The 21732-nt window shown below is 37.6% G+C and overlaps 2 protein-coding genes across 7 annotated transcripts in view; one reads left to right on the top strand and one right to left on the bottom strand.

Annotated features, from left to right (window-relative positions):
- The window catches only part of RTN4 (reticulon 4), a 67032-nt gene extending 47873 nt beyond the window's left edge, over positions 1–19159 (top strand). For all 4 annotated transcript variants that reach the window (XM_082641850.1, XM_082641851.1, XM_082641852.1 and 1 more), the window contains 6 exons: positions 3789–3996; positions 7509–7647; positions 16766–16835; positions 17488–17534; positions 17719–17777; positions 18168–19159. In XM_082641850.1, the coding sequence (XP_082497976.1) occupies positions 3789–3996; positions 7509–7647; positions 16766–16835; positions 17488–17534; positions 17719–17777; positions 18168–18210 (566 nt within the window). In that variant the 3' untranslated portion in view covers positions 18211–19159. The remainder of the gene's footprint in view (positions 1–3788; positions 3997–7508; positions 7648–16765; positions 16836–17487; positions 17535–17718; positions 17778–18167) is intronic.
- Positions 19160–19258: 99 nt separating this feature from the next.
- The window catches only part of EML6 (EMAP like 6), a 377195-nt gene continuing 374721 nt past the window's right edge, over positions 19259–21732 (bottom strand). For all 3 annotated transcript variants that reach the window (XM_082641845.1, XM_082641844.1, XM_082641846.1), the window contains one exon: positions 19259–21290. In XM_082641845.1, the coding sequence (XP_082497971.1) occupies positions 21134–21290 (157 nt within the window). In that variant the 3' untranslated portion in view covers positions 19259–21133. The remainder of the gene's footprint in view (positions 21291–21732) is intronic.

Here is a 21732-nt window from a genome sequence, read left to right as displayed (position 1 = left end):
TCCATTTATTGAAAAGATCTCATTTCTAGGAACCATTTAATAGGTGGAAAGGAAGCAGTAGGTTATGGTTTACTGTACTTTCATGCAGTTAGATTTATATTAGGCTGCAGTCACTGTATACTGCTGGATCATATAGATGACTATTCCCATATCATCAACTTTGGGGAAATTGCCTTTATTATACTCAAAGCACCAGAATTTTAACTATCAGCTGTATGTAAATATTAAGCTAGCAGGGAGGGTATTCTCTTCCCAATAGGAAAGCCTACTGGGAAAACCACACTCTTAATCAGATTCACATGGTTCTTAAAAGATGCTTTCAACAGCTTGATTAATTATAGTTTTCTACTATGGAAACATACAGGTCAAGAATATTGGAATAGAGCTCTTTTCTCCTTTTTGGATTTAACTGTAGGTGAAGTATATATATTAAAATTTACAAGTTCCTTATCAATTAACCTATCTTGTTAATCTTACTTTCTTCTTGGCCTTTATGATTCATCTCACATGTAATAATTATCTGCTTATACTCTGCCTATTCTTTATACGTGCAGATGTGTAACATTTTGAAGGACTTTAATGTGCTGAGTCTTTAATTTGGCATCATACATGAGGAGTGTGAGCTTTATCAATAGGAAGCCTGTGTTAAAAAATCATGTTCTACCACTTATTAATTAAATGATTTGGGTCCAGTCATATAAGAGCTGGCTCTCACTTTCTTGTCTGAAAGCCTGTCTCATAGGGTTTTAAAAATTGAAAGAGGTAATGTCTACAGACAGTATTTGGTATAATTTAAGTGCCCAGTAAATGTTGACTCAGGAAATAAAGGGGTATGTGGAGAATGTAGATCAGCAACCTGGAAAACATTTCTCAGGCGTAAAAAGTGTACAGCTTTTCAGTCTTTTTTTGGCGCCTCTCATACTGTTGTCATAGTGACATAGTTCATGATCGCTTGAAAAATTATAGGAATATGAATTTGTTGTTTTCCTAAAGCTTTAATAATGTTTGACCAAAAAAGAAAGAGTTTCTAGGAAGGTTCATTTCAAAAAGACTGATATAAGTAAAAATATTTAAGCCTCTCTCCCCCCAGTAAATCTAGATCGAGAAAGGAAGCAGATATTTTAAAATTTTATTTGGCACAGATAATACAGCATTAAATCTCACTAATTTGGATGCACTGACTAGGAATTTGAATGCAAGATTGATATGTGTCTTTGTACTAACTGTGAATCATGTTAGTTTCTGTGAGTCTAGAGGAAGTAGAGCCTCATCCAAAGTTATACAATGCAGAGCCAGTACTAGGATGTGGGTCTCTTGAGACCCAGTCACTGATATTTCCTTGCACCATAGCCATCTACATAGAAGTCATAGACTACTTATCAATAGTTCTTATCTAGTCATTGAAACTGTTCAAACAGTAACTATTTTATTAGGTAATTTGGTTAGACGTTAATATATGTTGTATATGCCTCTAAGTCTAAAGTCATTTATTTCATAATCAGGTTTTACTGACTAGTTTTCTTTTTAGCATCTTTATTGGAGTATAATTGCTTTACAATGGTGTGTTAGTTTCTGCTGTATAACAAAGTGAACCAGCTATACGTATACATATATCCCCATATCCCCTCCCTCTTGCGTCTCCCTCCCACCCTCCCTATCCCACCCCTCTAGGTGGTCACAGAGCACGGAGCTGATCTCCCTGTGCTATGCAGCTCCTTCCCACTAGCTATCTGTTTTACATTTGGTAGTGTATATATGTCCATGCCACTCTCTCACTTTGTCCCAGCTTACCCTTCCCCCTCCCCATGTCCTCCAGTCCATTCTCTACGTCTGCTTCTTTATTCCTGTACTGACTAGTTTTTAATGATGGTAAGGAATAGTGAGGATATCTGCATTTATTTATTTATTTATTTATTTATTTATTTATTTATTTATTTATTTGTGTGTGGTACGCGGGCCTCTCACTGCTGTGGCCTCTCCCGTTGCGGAGCACAGGCTCCGGACGCGCAGGCTCAGCGGCCATGGCTCACGGGCCCAGCCGCTCCGCGGCATGTGGGATCTTCCCGGGCCGGGGCACGAACCCGTGTCCCCTGCATCGGCAGGCGGACTCTCAACCCCTGCACCACCAGGAAAGCCCCAGGTTGAGTTTTTTGAACAGTATCAGCTCAATGAATGTTTGCTGAATGTCAGAAAACTATTAGCATTGGTTTTATTTCTTTATTCAGTGTTTATTATTCATAGTGTAGATACACTATTTCAAGTTCTGGTCCGGTCGCGGTTGTGTTACTATCGTGGTACAGTAGTAGAAACTAGTTGAATCGAACAAAACTGATGTAGATGTTTTCGGCAGAGTTGGAGCGAACTTGAAATAGGGAAAACTTTAATAAATAGTTGAAATCAGAATTTGAAAACAAAGCCGTAAATCATATATAGGATGTTAAATTAATAGCATTCAAATCAAATCCTGTTTAGGAGAATGGAATAAATGTTCCCATAATAAATGTTGTTGAATCCCTGCTATGTGCGACACACTGTGATGGGCATTTAAAATATCTTAATCAGTATTCAAGTGATACCTACTATTGGGAATTTAGGGCTTCATAATAATATCTAACATTTTACAGTTCACGTGCATAATTTTTCCCACAAAAGTACCCTTAACAGTAAAGGAAAGTCAAATACCTTCGAGGACCTGGGGATCAAGACCAAAGCAGCCCCCAGAAATGTGATTTTTCTTTGTCACCTCCTTCATCTTAAAAATGAACAAATATTTAAAATTGTACTTGAGAGTATATCCATATTTATTTTACTGTAAGATTTCTCCCCCCACCCTAACTGTCCACAGTCCAGAAAGAGATGAGTTATGTTTAGCCTGTGAATTCAAGAGCCCCTTGGCACACTGCAGAATTCTCCTTGGGTTGTACATAACCTCATCTTGAAACCACAGGTCTCTGGTTATTTGATCCCCACAGTGGCCTGTGTCCATGGGCCAAGAGCAGACTTGCTAGGTTAAGCTTTGTCTGATTCCTTACTATTAATAAACGTTATATAACACTGCAACACATTTTTTCTTTGATACCTAAAGTTTTATGGCATTGCATGTACCTCTTCCTAGAGGGAAATAGCTTTTTGGGTAATCTAAAGGCTGTTTCCCTCTGTTATTTGCTTTGCAGGAAATTTTTGTTTAATGATAGCCAAGTTAGGTTACAATTTTGTTAAGTTTCTCAGAGATCTTTTAAAAGCAGAGCTGTGAAACTCATCTGTGTAGTTTTTAGTGAAGTTTTAGTTTCTTGGCATGTTTTTTTTTTGAGTTAGTGATTTTTCTGCAGATAAATATATTTTTGTGTCACTGAAATATCTTATTTTAGTGAGTGCATAAGATACTTTTTCTGTTATTTGAATATATGTATCGTGCATTTTGTGAAGATAAAAACCCTCCAGATGATTTTTAAGAAGCCTCTTGTTTTAGATTAGGTGTCCTGCTGTGTTGGGCTTGAGAGGTTTAATAATATTGTAGAGCCAGGATGACTTGGACATGTAGGAAATAGATTTGAATGAGGAATATTTTATGGTAAGTGGAAATCAATATAAGGTGTTATGCCAATATACAGCTTGGGGGGGGTTAAAATTTAGCTTATAAAGTTAATCTTTCTGTAGTATTTTATATTTTGGTTTTGCTTTATCTAGAGGCCTTTTTTACTTTTGTGGGTGGAGTAAATATAAATGTGCCAAATACAAATGGGTAAAGTAATGTTCTAATTTCAGATTTCTTCTTTTTAAATTTTTAGTTGTTGACCTTCTCTACTGGAGAGACATTAAGAAGACTGGAGTGGTGTTTGGTGCCAGCTTATTCCTGCTGCTTTCATTGACGGTATTCAGCATTGTGAGTGTAACGGCCTACATTGCCTTGGCCCTGCTCTCTGTGACTATCATCTTTAGGATATATAAGGGTGTGATCCAGGCTATCCAGAAATCTGATGAAGGCCACCCATTCAGGTGAGATGTTTGGAAAACAAGGCACACGTTGGCAGCACTATAAACAAGAGTAGTATTGAGACTTCACTCTGCTCTCTGTAGAGTTACAGGCATGCATTTTTTACTGCTAAAAGATAATTGCAAATGTTTGCTGAAAACCTATACCAAAAGCATCTGCTTTTGAGATTTCCTAACAGTCATTTCATAGGCTCATGATGGAAAAGACTGGGTTTATGTATCATTCGCCTAACTCTACTACTTGTTAGTAATATTTATTTATTAGAAGTAGGTATTGGTTACCTAATTTTACTTTTTTGGAAGCTGTATCTTTTTAACATGTTTGGGATTGGTGAGAGTTATATTTTCTTCATTGCTTACTTTTTATGCTATCTGATATTAGAAATACCTTTCTCTCCAATAGTATGTTAATGTTTTTCTGTTATGCTTCCTCATCATGTCTATGTCTTTTCCTACCATTCCTTCTCTATCTAGTTTCTTCTTCTCCTTCCCTAAGGCATTACTTTTGTATTATCCTTTGGATAGCTCCTTTATTTCAGCATCTCCTTGTCTCTAAACCGTCATCTTCTTACCTTATTTTGACAAGTAGCATTATCTCTGCAATTGCTAATGGGGTGGACGCACCTCAGCTTGGGTCTTCTGACCTCACTTCATACTCATCACGTTCCCCACTCTCACCTCCCTTTAAAAATTGAGATAAGTGTAATTCACATACTATAAAATTCAGTGGTTTTCAGTATATTCACTGAATTGTGCAACTGTCACCATCTCATTCCAGACATTTTTATCACACCCAAAAGACACTCTGCATCAGTACCTCTTGCAGTAACTCCCCACCCAGCCCCCCACAGCCACTAATTCATCATGTCTTTAAATGAGTCTTTTATCTCAGACTTGTCAATTTCTATCAGTTAACACCACTATTATCCTAATTTCAGGCTCCCGGTTTTCATGAAACTCTATGAGAATAGATACTACTCCATTTTACAGATGGGGAAACAAACTTTGAATTCAGTAACTTGAAATTGCAACTTCAAAATAGCAGAGTTATATCATGCCACAAATCGTAAAGGAATATGATTTTTAATTAGTTACAATGAAATATATAAAAACATAGTCAAGCCAACAATTCTAAATTATCTATAAATTTTACATATTGTTTGATTTTTAAAAAAGACTTTTAGAAGAAACTAGTGATTTCTTTTTCTTTATTTCCTTAGAAACACTGTCCTTAGCTCAAAGGCCTTTTATGGTTATTATAAAGTAAATTCAGCCAACATGCCAATTTAATAAGCCTTTTGGACAGTTTTCCAAGTTCTCCAGTCACATTAGTAAAGTTAATATCATACAGTTCTTACGTAATAACCTGTGGTCATTGGAAAATAGCGACGACTGTGCTGGTATTACATTAATATCACATAAATGGCAGTTGAATGAATGTAAATATCCACAGGGTGTCATTGACGGAGAGTGCTGCCTTGTGGCCTGCTGGCCAGGCATCTTGTCTTCAGCAGGAATAAAAGCAGTGGTACAAAGCAGAATACCAGCTAAAGTCGTATCAGCCACTTTTCTATATTTCTTAAAGCTGCATAAATAAATTTTTGCTGATTTAAGGGTAGGTGTGAATGACCGTTTTTAACTTGATAATAATAACTTGCTATTTGTTGGCTAATAAATAACAAGCGTCCTATGCTAGACATTGTACTAATGAAGATATATTCCTAGTCCTTGACAGTTTATACTCTAGTAGAAAAAATATACAAGTATACACATGTTTATATTTCAGGGCTGGATATGGTAATTACTATAAGAGTAATACAAAAGAAAGCATTGTTAGAGTTACATAGTAGGGTTGGGAGAGGCATCGTGTATGGATGGAATTTGAGATGGTGCTGACTGATGGTGTGCTATCTCCAGAGGTGAGAGGAGAGCAGTGTGGATTGGGAAAACAGTGTGAGGAATAAAACTTCACATTAAGATGAAAAATGTTTGGTGAATGGCTCAAGTTTGAGCTACAACATTGTAGTGAGAAATAAGGTTGGAAGGATTTAGGAGGGCTGTGGTTGAAAAGTTGGAACCGTAGAATCATAGAATGTTTGAGTCTGAATGGATTTAGGAAGTCTGTTTTTTAATTTTGTAGAGTTGGAACCATGACCCAAAGAAGTTCAATGCCTTTTGCAAGGTTACATAGCTAGGTGGTAGCATGTTTCCCAATTCCCACCTGAGTTCAACCTAAATAGCACTATTTAGTATAGCTCAAATAAAACGAATCTGGCATTGGCTGAAGGAGTGAATCAGAAGATAGAGACTGGTTTGGACATTGATAGACTATTCCAATTTTTAAATAATGCGCACTTAAACTATAGTGATGGTATAGAAAATGAAAACGAGAAGGCACAGGGCTTCCCTGGTGGCGCAGTGGTTGAAAGTCCGCCTGCCGATGCAGGGGACACGGGTTCGTGCCCCCGTCTGGGAAGATCCCGGCTGGGCCCGTGAGCCATGGCCGCTGAGCCTGCGTGTCCGGAGCCTGTGCTCCGCAACGGGAGAGGCCACAACAGTGAGAGGCCCGCGTACCGCAAAAAACAAAAAAACAAAAAAATGAGGAGGCACATTTGGGGCATATTTCAGGGGTAAAACTATGAGACAAGGAGTTATCAAAGAGGACTGTAATTTCCAGTGTAACTAGGGTCCACGGATATGGGGAGTTTTTGAGGAGGGACTGGGTAAAGAGTTGCTTCCAACAGATAAGAGAGAATCCTTAGCACTTCTGATTGCTCTAAGATAAATGGCTTCTTTGAAACAGTAACTAATGAAACAATTCCTTGCATTCCTGCCTACTTGACTTTCCCCCCCATTACAGTTGTCTTCTTAAATTTTAACAATTCCAGCTGTATTTCAGTATAGATTGGGGCATCTAAATGGACAGTAACAATTGTGTTTTACTGAGATTGCCTTTTGACTTTTGGCAGCCGTTTCACAATTGGGGGCTTGACTTATTGGATAGTTTCCCCTAAAGATTAGGCTGAGAGAGTATAGTATTTGGAAATGAGTAGAAGTTTTGTTATAGGAAAACTTGATGACATAACATTATGTCCTGAAAAAACCAAATCCATAATAATAACTACCACTTATTGAGTGCTTCTTTGTGCCTGATTGTGTTAAGCACATTACTCATTGAAATCTCAAGATAATCTCCATTGTATAAGTGAGGAAACTGAGGTTAGAGGGATGACTAAATTACTTTCAAAACGTTACACAGCCAGGTAAGTGGTAGAGCTTAAGATTCAAGCTCAGATAGGTCTGATTTCAAAGCGTATGCTTGTTTTCTATACCCGCGTTACCAATGAAATACCCCATGCTTGGTGAGTTTTTACATTTTGCTTAATTTGGAAAGAGTAGGCTTCCATAGTAAAATATTTTACTAATGTCCTTTTACAGATATATAATTGCTGATTGACAGACATCCAAGGAAAATCATCCAGTCAGTGACAGTTATGATGTGTTTTGTTTTCTAGGGCGTATTTGGAATCTGAAGTTGCTATATCTGAGGAGTTGGTTCAGAAGTACAGTAATTCTGCTCTTGGCCATGTGAACTGCACAATAAAAGAACTCAGACGCCTCTTCTTAGTTGATGATTTAGTTGATTCTCTGAAGGTAAGTTTACTTGCTTTCCATTTTTTGGCATACCCAGAATTTAATATCAGAGTTAAGAGAGTAAAATTCTATTTTCTATATTAAAGTAAATGATAAAGGTGTAATGAATTCATTACTGTAAACTTGGGTTCCAAAATTCAGAATCTGATCAAATATTTAAGATGGAGGAAAGACAATTCCTTTTTAAAGGAAAATGTTATAAATTCATACTTTTGGAAATCATAAGGATTAAAAGTGAGAAGATTAAAGAGAGTTTTGACTGTAAGAATAAAGATTATCTAATAGAGTTATAACCAGATATGATTTCATCTGCTTGACTTTGTTTTAGCGTCTAGCACTTAATCTCTTAGCTTGTGTGTGATTCATTCATACATATAAGCTATTTCATATTTTTTATACTTTCTTGGGATCTTTATTCTGGAAAAACTTTAATATTCTGAAACACTTCAACTAATCACCAGTTGGTAAACTTCGGAATTTTCTTGAGTTTTTGCATCTTGCTACATAGCAGCTGTTAGAGTCTCACCTTGCAAGTAAGCTCCCCAAAGTTCAGACTGATTTAAAGCGAGCACTAAACTCGTCATGTAATGTGAACCCCAAGCACTGGGACTTTAGTGCTTTTCCTTTATGTGGAACCTGCCGTTTGTGTTGTGTGTATTATTGCTTGTGACTTAAGACGGACTTGTTTCCAGTCTAAGCCTGGGTAGAAATGTACTGTGGTAGTAATTACCATAATTTCTCTTTTCCAATAGATATGTACAAGTTTGCAATTTACTGTGCAAACCAAGGATGTCATAGCAATTGGATGATTGGGTCTTTAGATTCTGTGAAACAATTTCTGAACTGGTCAGAATAGGTTTAAATGCTCAAAATGCTTTTGACAAATACCTTAGCTTTAATAGGCCAGTAAATGGACATTATTTTCAGCTGTTTGCTTCTCTCAGTTTATTAAGGCTTGGAACGTCCGTTACTAATAATATTAATGGTAAATAATTTAGTTAACTTTTATTATTATCTTTTGTGTAGATTGCTTGCATTTAGTGACTCATTCTGTAGTAGTGCTTTGAAATAATCTGATGTCAGTCTGTAAATAAAAAGATCATAGTTATGTCATTTGGGATGTTTGATCAGTTTCAAAAGGGGACAAATAATATTTGGGAGTAAATCAAATAGAACCTTGTACACATGGGTCCTAGAAGAAACCAGCTCCTGTTTATTGAAGTGGTATTCACAATATATAGCTTGAGTGCTCGGGTAGAACATGTTTGAAAAATTATTGAGGGGAAGGTACTAGTGCAGTTTAAGATGAGGGTTGTGCGGGTAGGGGTTGATTGAGAAGAAACACTGTAAATAGTGATAACAGAGCTTCAAACAGCAAAGGGCCATCTCTGAATTTGGCAGTCACAAATTGTTGGTGGGGCTGACTTCAAACAAAGGCATCATGAAACTTGATTGAGGAGTCACTGTTTTTATAGACTTAATAAAAACTGCAACAAAAATAAACTAAAAGTCATCATGTTTGCAGCGTATAGCAGTGAAGGTAGCTATGTATGTCTAATTTAACACTTTTCTTGAGAGAAGAGGCATTCTTGAAGATACCTGTTTAAAAAGAAAACAAATTGATCTGGGAATGATTCATTCATTGTATTCCAGTTTTTACAAATTACAATTTAAAGTTTCCCCTTGTCGGGCCTCCCTGGTGGCGCAGTGGTTGAGAGTCCGCCTGCCGATGCAGGGGATACGGGTTCGTGCCCCGGTCTGGGAAGATCCCATATGCCGCGGAGCGGCTGGGCCCGTGAGCCATGGCCGCTGGGCCTGCGCATCCGGAGCCTGTGCTCCGCAACGGGAGAGGCCACAACAGTGAGAGGCCCGCATACCGCAAAAAAATAAAATAAAATAAAATAAAGTTTCCCCTTGTCTTTAATCAGTTGAAAACTTATTTGTTCTTTCAGAGTTTATTGTCATCTATACACAGTCCTCTGTGTAGACAGTTATGTAGGTGTGGAAATATTTGCAAAGGCTAAGGAAGTGAGAAAATGTTAGAGGAGGACTGATTAAATACTTTAGAAAGCCTTTAAAATCTGATTTGCACAGGTATTTGAAAATAGAATATGAGGAAATTTTATTAATAAATTACATTTATGAGATAAATTCCTTTTGCTGTTAAATCTCATTTTTAAAATTTCTTTTGAAAATTACCTTGGGTTTTTTGTTTTTTTTTTTAAACAATTGTGTTATTATGAGGAAGCTAGCATAAATGAGAGAAACAACTGGGTAAATTCTTGCCTTGAGTGATTTTGCTAATTTGAAAGTAATGGGAAGTGGCACATAACGAGATAGGTTACTTTCTGGAATGCTTTATTTTTATGAGTTTTTCTTACATTTTTAAAACATTCTTTATTTCTTAATATTGGGGGGAAAGTTGCATTAGAAGTGTAGTTTACTACTTTTTCTCCTTAAGGATTAGAAAAGCGAAAAATAAAACTTATTTTTTTTACTAAGTTTAAACTAAGTTTTAAAAAACTTAGTTTTTTATTAAGTTTAAAACTTATTTTTTTTATTAAGTTCTTTTGAATGGTTTTCCCGAGTAGTGTTTTTGGCAAGCCCAGAGCTCAAGGAAAGCTGCTTGGTGACTTCTCCAGATGGCAATTCATTCAGGGCTCCAAATAAATAACAGTTGTTTCAACATATTAACACTTAGAATGAATTTTGCATTTAGGTCTCAAAATCCGTTGAGGCAAAGAATAAGGTAGGGTGTTAGTCTTATTCTCCCAATGCAAAACCCTCTGATAATATACTCGAAGGGTCTTCCTAGATAAACTTTGTGGTTCTTTGTGATTCTTCATGAGGGGACTTTTAAACCTTATGTCATTGTGTGTGAGTAGTATAGATTTCATTTGTTTCTTTTCACTGAATTAAGGGTACTGTAGAAACACAGGATACTTGCTTAATATGTCTTAATTGGGAAAAGCTGAGAAAAAAACAACACTTGTCTCTTTTCAAAATGACTTAATAGTATTCTTTTTCTAGAGAGAGTTCCTTGAGCATTTGCCACTCTTATCCCCCATAGTTTTTGTTCATATAGAGAGCATTTTTAAAAAGAAAATTATTTTCCCTCTAACTCTGCTACTTTTTGCCTTTGGGCTACAGCAGTTGGCAGGAGAATCATATTCTTCCTCCCTAAAGCAAGCAAAAATGTTTTTTGCAGTTCTTTTTTTTTCTTTCACTTTTTCAATGTAAAGGAAAAATCAGTTTGCTCTGTTAAACTGATTTTATTTCCGTATATTCAGATTTTAAATTTGGAAAGCTTGCTAATAAATAGCCCCAGTCTCTCCAGTTTCCAGATGAATTTGTGATCTTGTTAAATGACAGAGTTTTAAAAAAATTTATAGGATCCAGCTTTTGATTGGGATTACTTTTATCATATGGTTCATAGCTAGGAAAACGGAAACCACCGATTTCAAGAAAATGCAGTGGGAATTAGTTTCATTTATAAATCTTTTTTCATTTAGAAAATTGACATTGTATCAAGCTCTGTGGCTTTTTAAAAATAATAGCTTTTTAAAATTTGAAAGAGGTTTCTCTATAACTCACTGTCTTTATAAGTATTTCATGCCCTCAAATTTATATAATCTACATTGTGAGATTCTGGGTCATAATCACCGCTACTTCTATTTGAAACCTTCTTCCTCAGAAGTTAAAAAATATAGAGCCACTATTCTTAGCATGTGAAATTTTTCTTCTCTTTGCTTATTATCATTTTTTTGGTGCTGTGAGAGAGAGGCTATTCTATACGTTATTGTAAAGAAATAACCAAACCCCAAGGTTCATCAGGCCTGTTGGAAAAGATTTGATGTGAGGTGGTGGTTAATCATTTGTGCCTGGTCTAGATGTCTTTTTGGTGGTTGACTTGGACAAATAAAAATAAGACATGTTCTGCAGATTTCTCCTTTTAAATTCTTGTGTACAGTTGACCCTTAAACAATGTGGGGATTAGGAGCACTGACCCTCCTCACAGTTGAAAATCCATGTACAGTTTATAGTTGGCTCTCCATATCCCCGGTTCCTCCTCATCCAAGGCTCCCCTGTATCTGCGGTTCCTCTGGTATCCCTCGTTCCATATTCATGGGTTCAACCAACTGTGGATTGTGTAGTACTGTAGTATTTACTATTGAAAAAAATATGCTGACAAGTGGACCTGGTAGTTCAGACTCTTGTGTTCAAAGGTCAACTGTAATTGTTCCATTTGTTTTGATTTTTTGCAGTTACCTGCAAGCTTCTAAATCCTAGAAAAGATTTCAACTGTCCATAGATTGAGCAACAATCCATTTCCCAAAAGATTAATTCTAGTCAAATATTATGGGCAAAATCACTGAAAAAATATTTCTAATTCCATTCAGTAGGATTTATTTCAAACAGTAGTGTAAAATTTTACCACAGGCAAATGTTTTGATCAATCCTCAGGATTTGTTTTAAAGTGGGTTTGTTATGTTGCATGCCAGACATAAGGTAAGGGGAGGAGAATGAATGGAAAGGGAAGTAAAGGAGGAGTGTTCTTTAGTAAAATTAAGCTGTGAAAGCTGTATATGTGTCCTTTTCTTGAGGAGCCTAGTGTATATCACTTTATTAGTCTCTGAGAAGTCCAGAAGAGCCCGGATAAGTTTCTTTAACCTAGTGATACTCGTCAACTGTGTTTAAATAACCCATTACCACCAGAAAACTAGTATAAGATAGTTGAACAAATTTAAACCACCGAGTTAAGGTTTAATTCCATTTCTGTGATTGACCTTCTGTGTAAGCTGTCTTTGAATGGGGCTCTTGTTTTAAAACAATGGTTCTCAGTCTTGGCTGCACATTGGAACCACTGGGGAGCTATAAAATAATACTTGGGAAGGGGAAGGGCTGGGGGTCCCATCCCCTGAAATTGTGATTTAATTTTTCTAAGGACACTGCTTGGAGAACACTGTTTTTAAAAGTTATGTCTTTAAGCTGTAAACCCTAGGCTATAGTTTTCTCCCTACGCTTACTTCTGCACCCCTTTTATTATAAAAGAAAAGCATGTGACAGTCTCCACTGGGCTCAGCTTTGGGACTTCTTGAGTAAGGCTCAGCTTTATTAGGGGTTTCTGCCTTTTGAAATCTCAAATCCCAAGAAAAAGTCTAATACTTTTATTTACTAGATACTAAGACTAGGTGTTTTCGGCAGAGGTTCTTATTTTTCCATCATATGGCTTTGGGTGATAAAGACTGGATTCTTTATGACAGTAGTTCTGTGACTTGCAGTGAAACTATATGTTAAAATTGTAAGAAAATTTTTAGCTATGGTTGTCTCATCATCCGGTAACCATAATGTTCCAGAATTCAGTCTGAAATCTGAAAGTGAGCAAAAAAGTCCTGAATTCCAGAAATAGCTGACCCAAAAGAACATTAAAATCTAGCCCTCACGCTCCTAGGCATTAATTAACATACACATTTTGACAGTTTCCTTTCTGGTTTCTTTGGCCCACAGAAAAATTAGACAGGAAATGGGCTGGGGAAAATGTGATACTAATGAATGAGGCTGAAGATGTCAAAAGTCAAATGACTTTCAGCATTTAAAACTTAAGAAAAAGTTTGAAAATGTCAGAATTGCTGAAGTAATTTCTGAAATTCTGTTAAACACCCTCCTCCCATTTTCCTTAAAAAATGCCTCCCCACCCCACGGAGCCATCATCTAATAAAAAAATCTGCAGAGCTTTTCAATGAGATATGTATGTGATATGCACTTAAATTGAATTCCCTATTCCCCTGGACAAAAGACAAACAAGACAAGGCCCTTGCTCTCTTCCGGTAAGTATTTACTAGACCTTCATTGTACTTTGCCTCTCTTTCCTCCAGCCTCATTAGTGCCTAGAGAGAGATGAGCCTTTGACTTCCACAGTTAATATGCATTGGCTGCAATGCTGCCAAGAATTTGCCATAGAAGAGCATAGAATTTGTAGATTTAAAGTGTTTATTGACCTTTTCCCTGCCTGTCTGTAATAGCATGCACATTCATGACCATTAATAAATGATTACTCTGTAAATGGTTTTACTGTATAGCAGAGCAGAGATTCTGGAGTCAGATAAACCTGAGATCACTGTCACCTCTAGTCTGGCAACTTGCTTAATCTTTCTGTGTCTTGGTTTTCTCTTCTATGGGGATAATAACAGTATTTAACTTTTGGGGTTATGATGAGATTAACTGACCTAATATATGTTCAAAAATTTGTTAGCTGCTGTTGTTATTGACAGTTTTAGTAATTGTGCAGTTGCTAGATGCTGGTTCTTAACTCCTTTCTCTCCTGATGGTGTGTTCTCTGGAAACCCTTACCCAATATTTTCATTTTGGGCCCCTGAAGTGTTAAATTTTCTCCAAACTTAGCTGCAACATTTTAAAATTCTGTGATAGCCCATAAAAATGTGAATTTCTGGTCTCTCTCTTTAAATGAGAAAATTTGGCAACATTAGCCTGGAATACTTGCTGGGCAACAGTCTGTGGAGCTGGATTGTGTGTGCTCCTTGAGAGGGAGAATGCACATATCTGCCTCAGTCCTTACCAAGTCTCCCTCGTGTTTTTATGTCACCTGCCTGGCCCCATAGACCTTTGAAGCCTCCCTCCGTTCCTCTCTCTGTGTCTGGATAGTCTGGCTTTTAGAAAGAGTGTCCTCCAAGAGGCAAGTCTAGTGATATTTGAGCCCCTTAGATCACCTAGGTGTGAGGTCTTGGGTTTCTTTGTGGCTTTGGAGTGCAGCCTTGTTGGTGACTTAATGACCAAATTAGGACTGACTTGTAGCTTGTGTGTTAGTTTCTGAATTTTGTCATGGTAAGGATGTCTTTATTGCTAAAGCAATTTCTTCTAAAATGTAGAAGGTCGACTCCTCCGTGTCGACTTGTGGATGGTGATGGATGAAAATAGCTCTGTTGCTCTATGGTAAACTTGCTCAAGTGCAGCAGTTATATTTAGCTTTTGCAATAGGAGTCTAAAACTATGTGAGAGGGAAAAGGCTTGCTAACTGGAGTCATGCTTCAAACCGTTCTATCAGTGGTTTCATAGTGGTTGCAAAGACCAGGGCAGCATTTAATTTTTGATTTTCAATTGATGAGTGTTAAGAAGGCTTGATATTTGCTCACTTGAACATTAAATTCAGTTATAGGGGTAAGCAGAGTGTTGCTATTTGTAGAACTGACAGTTGCTGCAGGAATCCAAAGTATCTTCCTAACCTGCAGTAAATATAATTACTAGAGTCTGAATACTTTAATTACTGCTCAGCACCCAGCTCATAGTAGGCATTCAATCAGATTTTGTTGAGTGAATGAACACATGGACAAAGATATGCTTTAGATAAGGGTTAGCAAACTACTGTCTGTCTGGCCTATGGCCTGTTTTTGTACAGCCTGGGAGCTAGGAATAGTTTTTATGTTTTTAAAGGATAAAATTCAAAGAATATGTGACAGAGATCCCTTGTGGCCCACAAAACCGAAAATGTTTATTATCTTACTGTCTTTCTTTACAGAAAAAGTTTGCTGATCCCTGCTTTAGATGATGGACGTGCTAACTCCTCTCTCCTCTCCTTCTTTTCTTATATACTTTGTTATTGGTACCTAAATAGTTGTTGTAGATGGTGGCGTTGTGGTGGTGTTTGTGACCTACTAAATATGGCAGAGAGATTGCCAGACACATGAAGGCTCTTAATAGGAAGCAAAGGAACTGCTCCTGCTGAATGTTTAATAAAATCCGGACTTTGTGTTTATAAGTCTTCAAGAACTGCTCTGAACATGGCATTGAGTTTTTACTATATGATGTCACCAAGAACTGGAAGAAAACTTTGAAATCCTCTTTTTCAACCATTCATGAGTAAAGTATGGAGAGGAAATAAAGGACTCCTCAAAATGAAATCACTTTTTGGAAACAAGGCCTTTCCCAAACTGCTGTATTTAATGATTAAAAAAAAATACCAGATTTTGAGACCAGATTACTAAAATAGGAGAGTTTAGTCAGTTCACTGCAGTCCCCAGTCCCCTGGAGGGGACAGCGAAATATGATATGCGTGAAGTATTACCTCAACTTGGGCAAGTTACTACACTCTATGTTTTTAGTGTCTGCATCTGCTGTGGTAATGATGGCAGTGCCTACCTTATAAAGTGATTAGGAGGAGGAGGAATAAATGAGTTTGTATTTGTAAAGCATTTAAAACAGTGCCTGGCACTAATATGGTAAGAACTGGGTTAGTGTTTGCTAAATAAATAAAGAAGGCAGTGGCTAAAAGAATAATAACGGTCAATTTTATTAATAGGTATAAAAGTTAGAGGAGTCCTCATTCCAAGGGGTCCTCATTGGCTGTTAAAACATGTATCACTGGAGAGACAGTGCCTCTGATCCTTAATAAAATGCTAGAGCTGATATTTTTGGTACCTGAAACCTAGTCTCCCTGATAATAAGTCTTCCTGCACCATTACTGCTTATTCAGATGTATGATATTTTAATGTCTGAGCTATTCAGCTCACACAGATCTTGAATCACGTGTTTGTTAGCACTTTATAATCAGTTTTAATAGCTAACCCTCAGGATAGCTTCCCAGTCTTCCCATTTAGAAGCTAAGTGCCATAGGTGGTGTACCTTTGGTATGCTTTCTGATCTCAGAGAAAACAGAATCGACTATTTGGTGGTGTAGTCCAGAGAAAAATGAATTGAGTTCTATTAATTGTTTTAATTAGATTCAGAAATTCCTGAATGGAGACTGGCAACTTAGAAGTGAAATACCCATATTATTTTACCAAGTCTCCAAGGAGTATGCTGCTATTAGTTTGGCATTTAGATGGGTTGCTTTTATTTGAAGGCTTAAGAAACTTACTCGGGGACTTCCCCTGGCGGTCCAGTGGTTAAGACTTTGCCTACCAATGCAGGGGGTGCGGGTGGTTCGATACCTGGGCGGTGGAGCTAAGATCCCACATGCCTCCTGGCCCAAAAAAATATAAAACAAGCAATATTGTAACAAAGTCAATAAAGACTTTAAAGATGGTCCACATCAAAAAAAAAAAAAAGAAACTTGAATTTAAGTGGCTAATGTTTTTAAGTGGCTAATGTTATTTTCTTATAGTTTGCAGTGCTGATGTGGGTATTTACCTATGTTGGTGCCTTGTTCAATGGTCTCACGCTACTGATCTTGGGTAAGTCTACAAAACCATTGGAATGAAAAATTACTTAAAAAAAAAGATGGGGGACTATCCCTGGTGGTCCAGTGGTTAAGACTTTGTGCTTCCACTGCAGGGGGTGCGGGTTCCATCCCTGGTCAGGGAACTAAGATCTCACATGCCACACAGCACAGCCAAAAAAAAACAAGATGGTGTGCAAGGAGCTTAAAGACATTTTAGTGGAGAATATCCTTATATTATAGGAAAAATAGAGGATATAGGTTAGAGATTGTGATCTCTTTAAATAAATTGCTAATACTGAAACTGTTTATGGAAATGTCACTTTACTTCCTAAAGACTACTCCAACTAACAGTGATAAACCAGATCAAGGGTGGCCTTATTTGATGGTGCAGTCATAGATCTAACTAACCAAGACCAGGGCTGCCTGTATTTTATAAAGTCTGCGTGATGTGATTTGAAGCCAGGAACGGTTCCTGCAGCCTCCCTTGGTTACTTCATTGCCCTGTGATGGCTCCCCCGCAGCAGGTGCATCCAGGAGATCCTTGTGTCTTCCTCATTAGGAACACTTCAGACTATCTTAAGAGTGCTGCCGGTTTGATGGTTTTGTAGTGTTTGTTCCCTAAATCATACCAGTCTGTTTTAAAAGTTGTGTATTTCCTTTTTCAGCTCTGATTTCACTCTTCAGTGTTCCTGTTATTTATGAACGGCATCAGGTAATTTAACTGCAGACTTCAGAATACAGAGCACACTCTCTTATATGGAACTTAGAAATGGATCAGTGCCAGTTTCCAAAGCCTTATAAAAATGAGAAATGTGGTTTCTTAAGCCTTTAATATGTTTAGTAAGATTTTTTAGCAACGGTAATTTTCTAATAACTTCTTTCTACCTCTCTTTCAGGCGCAAATAGATCATTATCTAGGACTTGCAAATAAGAATGTTAAAGATGCTATGGCTAAGTAAGTATTTAAAATCTTTGTTTAACGCTAAGGATAGGTGTACTGGCTTTGACAACACTGCAGTATTCTCATAGTTAAGACCTAATGAGTAGTCAGTTTCAATCAGACCTAAAGTGTGACAGAGTTGCCGAAAGATTTTTTTTCTAACATTTGGATCATTAATTTCTATGTGTACTTACATGTATTTAAGGCTTTATTTAAGTCTAATTTGTAAGGCCAGGGTGGCAAGATTATAGCTCATAATTTGACAGCCTTAGGATTTTATTTCTTGTATAAGCTGAGCAATGTACAAGTAATTCTTGAAGGATAGGCATTTTAAGAAGCAGAAAACAAAATACTAAAATTTCAAAATATTTACATTAACCTTTTCCCCCTCCTTTTCATTTGTAGGATCCAAGCAAAAATCCCTGGATTGAAGCGCAAAGCGGAATGAAAAAACCTGAAATAAGTAACAATAGGCGTTTAAAGGGGATATTCATTTGATTCCATGGGGGGGAGGGTCAGGGAAGAATGAAGCCTTGACATTGCAGTTTCACAGATCTTTATTTTAGCAACACAGTATCTGAGGAAAAATGACCTGTCTTGACTGCCCTGTGTTCATCATCTTAAGTGTTGTAAGCTGCTATGTATGGATTTAAACAGTAATCATATTTGTTTTTCCTGTATGAGGCACTGGTGAATAAAAAAAAGATCTGAGGAAGCTGTATATTATACTTTGTTGCAGGTAGTCTTGCTGTATTTGGGGAATTGCAGAGAAAGTGGAGCTGAAAAAATAACCCTTTTCACAGTTTGTGCACTGTGTATGGTCTGTGTAGATTGATGCAGATTTTCTGAAATGAAATGTTTAGACGAGATCATACCACCAAAGCAGGAGTGAAAAGGCTCACCTTGCTGGTATGTTCTAGGTGTATTGTGAATTTTACTGTTATATTAATTGCCAATATAAGTAAATATAGATTATATATCTATCTATATATAGTGTTTCACAAAGCTTACCCTTCTACCTTTCCAGCTGCCCCACAGTGCTTGATATTTCAGTCGTTGGTTTCATGTGTGTAGTTCCAAAGCACATAAGCTAGAAAAAGAACATATATTTCTAGGAGCACTGCCATCTGTTTTCAACATGAAACGATGCCATGCCAATAGAACTCCTCAACATAAACTTCATCACACAGTCTTACTGTAGTTAATTTTGTCACAAACCCTGGACTGAATCTAATGCTTCCAAAAGTGTTGTTTGCAAATATCAAACAAACATTGTTATGCAAGAAATTATAAAATGACGATTTATACAATTGTGGTTTAAGCTGTACTGAACTAAATCTGTGGAATGCATTGTGAACTGTAAAAGCGAAGTATCAATAAAGCTTATAGACTTAAAATATGTTTGGTATTTTGGTTTCCTGAATGTGCTGCAGATCAAAATGGTAGACTTCACTTCCACGAGTGTGCGGTGGCTTGTACTTTCAGAAAGGTTTTAAGCTCAGAGTACAGCCACATTTATTTTGAAAACAAAAAGAACAATTTATTTATTTGACACATACCAAAATGTTTTTAAATATTTTTTATACTTCTTTGATAATTGAAAATACATGCACCAATATTTTAACACAGAATACAGTGCAGGATTTATGAACATACGTAAAATCATACCATATAAATGTTTATAAATCAGATTTAAGAACTTTTCTTGACACACAGACACTATTGCTTTTTAAATATAGTGTCCATATCCTCATTGATCAATTTATTGTTTTTCACGTGGTTATTCAATGCAGGATCTGATCATATGAAAGGTCAGTGGTACAATATAGGCAGACATGGTTATCACTCAGCATCACCAGTCACATGGTTACAGAACACAGAATTAGGGCTGCATAGGGACTCTAACTGTGGGCCCAACAACCTATCAGTGGATTAAGGTAAGGCATTAATAAATTGGTATATAAAAATAGCTTAATGAGTGATCTAATCCATTTAGAATGCTGAAGCACTTCTGTGGTAAATGTTTGTTAATCTATTTAATTGAAAATGCTTCGTTTCACCTTTCCTGTAAACTGACAACTGCAAATAGCCAGTGACTCAAGATCCAGAATTTTTTAGTTCACTGACTAGAAGGACTAACCAGTATATGTGCTCAGAGTCCCAGTCCCTCACCAGCCTGCCTTCCTGAGCGTGCCGTCAGCCCTTACCGTTGTCAGCGGTCGGCCAGGTGTCAAGTACGATGGAGGTGGTTTAGGATGCCTTCTGGTTTTGCTGGCCAAGTCACAGTCTGTCATCCAGCCAACTCTGAGGAACTCTAAACTAGATGATTTTTTATAATCGTGAGTTGTCAAATATTATTTGGGCTTAGGAATTTGTTCCGCAGAGAGTTCTTAAAAATCCAGACTTGACCTATGTAGTTCACGTGACACAAATCACTGGGACCAAGTCTACCCCACTCTGGGAGTGGTAAACCCAGGGCAGCCTCAGGTCACCTCAGTTATCACCATTTTAGGTTTAATGAGATAAATCAGCTCACCTTCCTGGACCTACTTGAGCTTTTTTTTTTTTTTCCTTTTTCCTTTCCCCTTCTGTAGTAGAAGTTTGTCTTATTTGAAGTGTTTTGGATGTTGTGGGTTTGGCACTCAATATGATGAAAACCGGTTCTACCCACCCACCCTGACTCCTGAATTTAATATTCTTTGCTGCTCAACTTCAAATAGCCACTGTTTCTTTCCCAAGCAGGTAACTGATGTCTTTCATTTAGGAAGCCTTGACCTAAATACCTGACCTGGGTGACAGACCAGGAGTCTGCTGAGGGTCCTGTAGCCCTCTTCAGCTTTGACGTTTTAGCACCGTATGTAGAAAGGAGACAATCTGTGGGAGGGGGGACAGCAGCCCACACACCTGGAAGCTTTCAAAGGCACTTAACGGATATAAAACTGCAAACGAAACGTTAAAAAATTAAGTGTCTCAACTTGTTTATACATGGCTCATTTGGTTTTGAAAGCTAAACGTGGAGAACAGAGGCTATCAATATTTCTAGTTCAGTGAATCTAACTTAAGCTGTCCTGTTCAACTTCCTTATTTGTAAAAATGAACATTTTTAAAGTATATAGAAACATACTAGCAAAACATCTTTTGTAAAAGTTTTGATGCAAATCAAAAGCTACATATTGGTTAGGGTAACTGAGGCTTTAAATTTTGTCAGTGGGCTACATTGTCAGATAGGATTTCTTTGTCACTGTAGTTAGTACGTATAGTTTTTAGTCTCAGGAACAGAGGCAAGCAGTCTTAACTTGTTAGAACTGACCTTCCTTTTTGGCCTGACGGTTTTGGAGATTCCAGGCGATGGGCGCAGTCACACCACTTCACTAGCACTTGGAGCTTGTACGGCCTGCGGTGTCGTAGGCCTTTCCCAGCAGCTGGCGGCCAGGAGGCACGTCATCACTGCCTCCGCGGTGGCTGGCGGCAGCAGCAGCAATAAAGTAAGAGGACTCTGGCACTTCCAGGCATCGCCACACGAACACGCTGAAAAGGCAGACCAAACAGTCATTTTGCAGGGCTGGACATCATGCTTTTGTCAAGTGACAAAAACCAACTTTGCCAAGTGCTCCGGAGTGAAACCCAGGTGGTGTAGTGAACATTTTGATTTCAATTTCAAAAAACAAACCAGGGATCTTGCCACCAATTAAAGGTCTGTTGCTTTTTTAAAAGGTCTATTGTTTTTTGTTTCGTTTGGCTCTTTCAGCAGCCTGCGTGTCCCTTCTGAACGGGAGGACTTCTGGCAGCCTGACTTCACACTATCTCTCTTGTTACTACTGAAAAGGTTTTATCAGCTCCACTCGAGTAGGAGAGCCCTTCCTGGTGCTCAGCACAGGGCCAGGGATCGCGGTAGGCTCTCATGACTGCAAAGGCCAAGGGGGCCCTGCACTGGAAAGGTGACATCTAAGCCTTTTTTAGTAATCAGGAG

The sequence above is a fragment of the Mesoplodon mirus genome (genome assembly GCF_964341445.2).
Source record: "Mesoplodon mirus genome assembly, chromosome: 14".
NCBI classification, from domain to species: Eukaryota; Metazoa; Chordata; class Mammalia; order Artiodactyla; family Ziphiidae; genus Mesoplodon; species Mesoplodon mirus.
The sequence above is the reverse complement of the archived record's forward strand: the minus strand, read 5'-3'. Positions and strand labels throughout refer to the sequence as shown.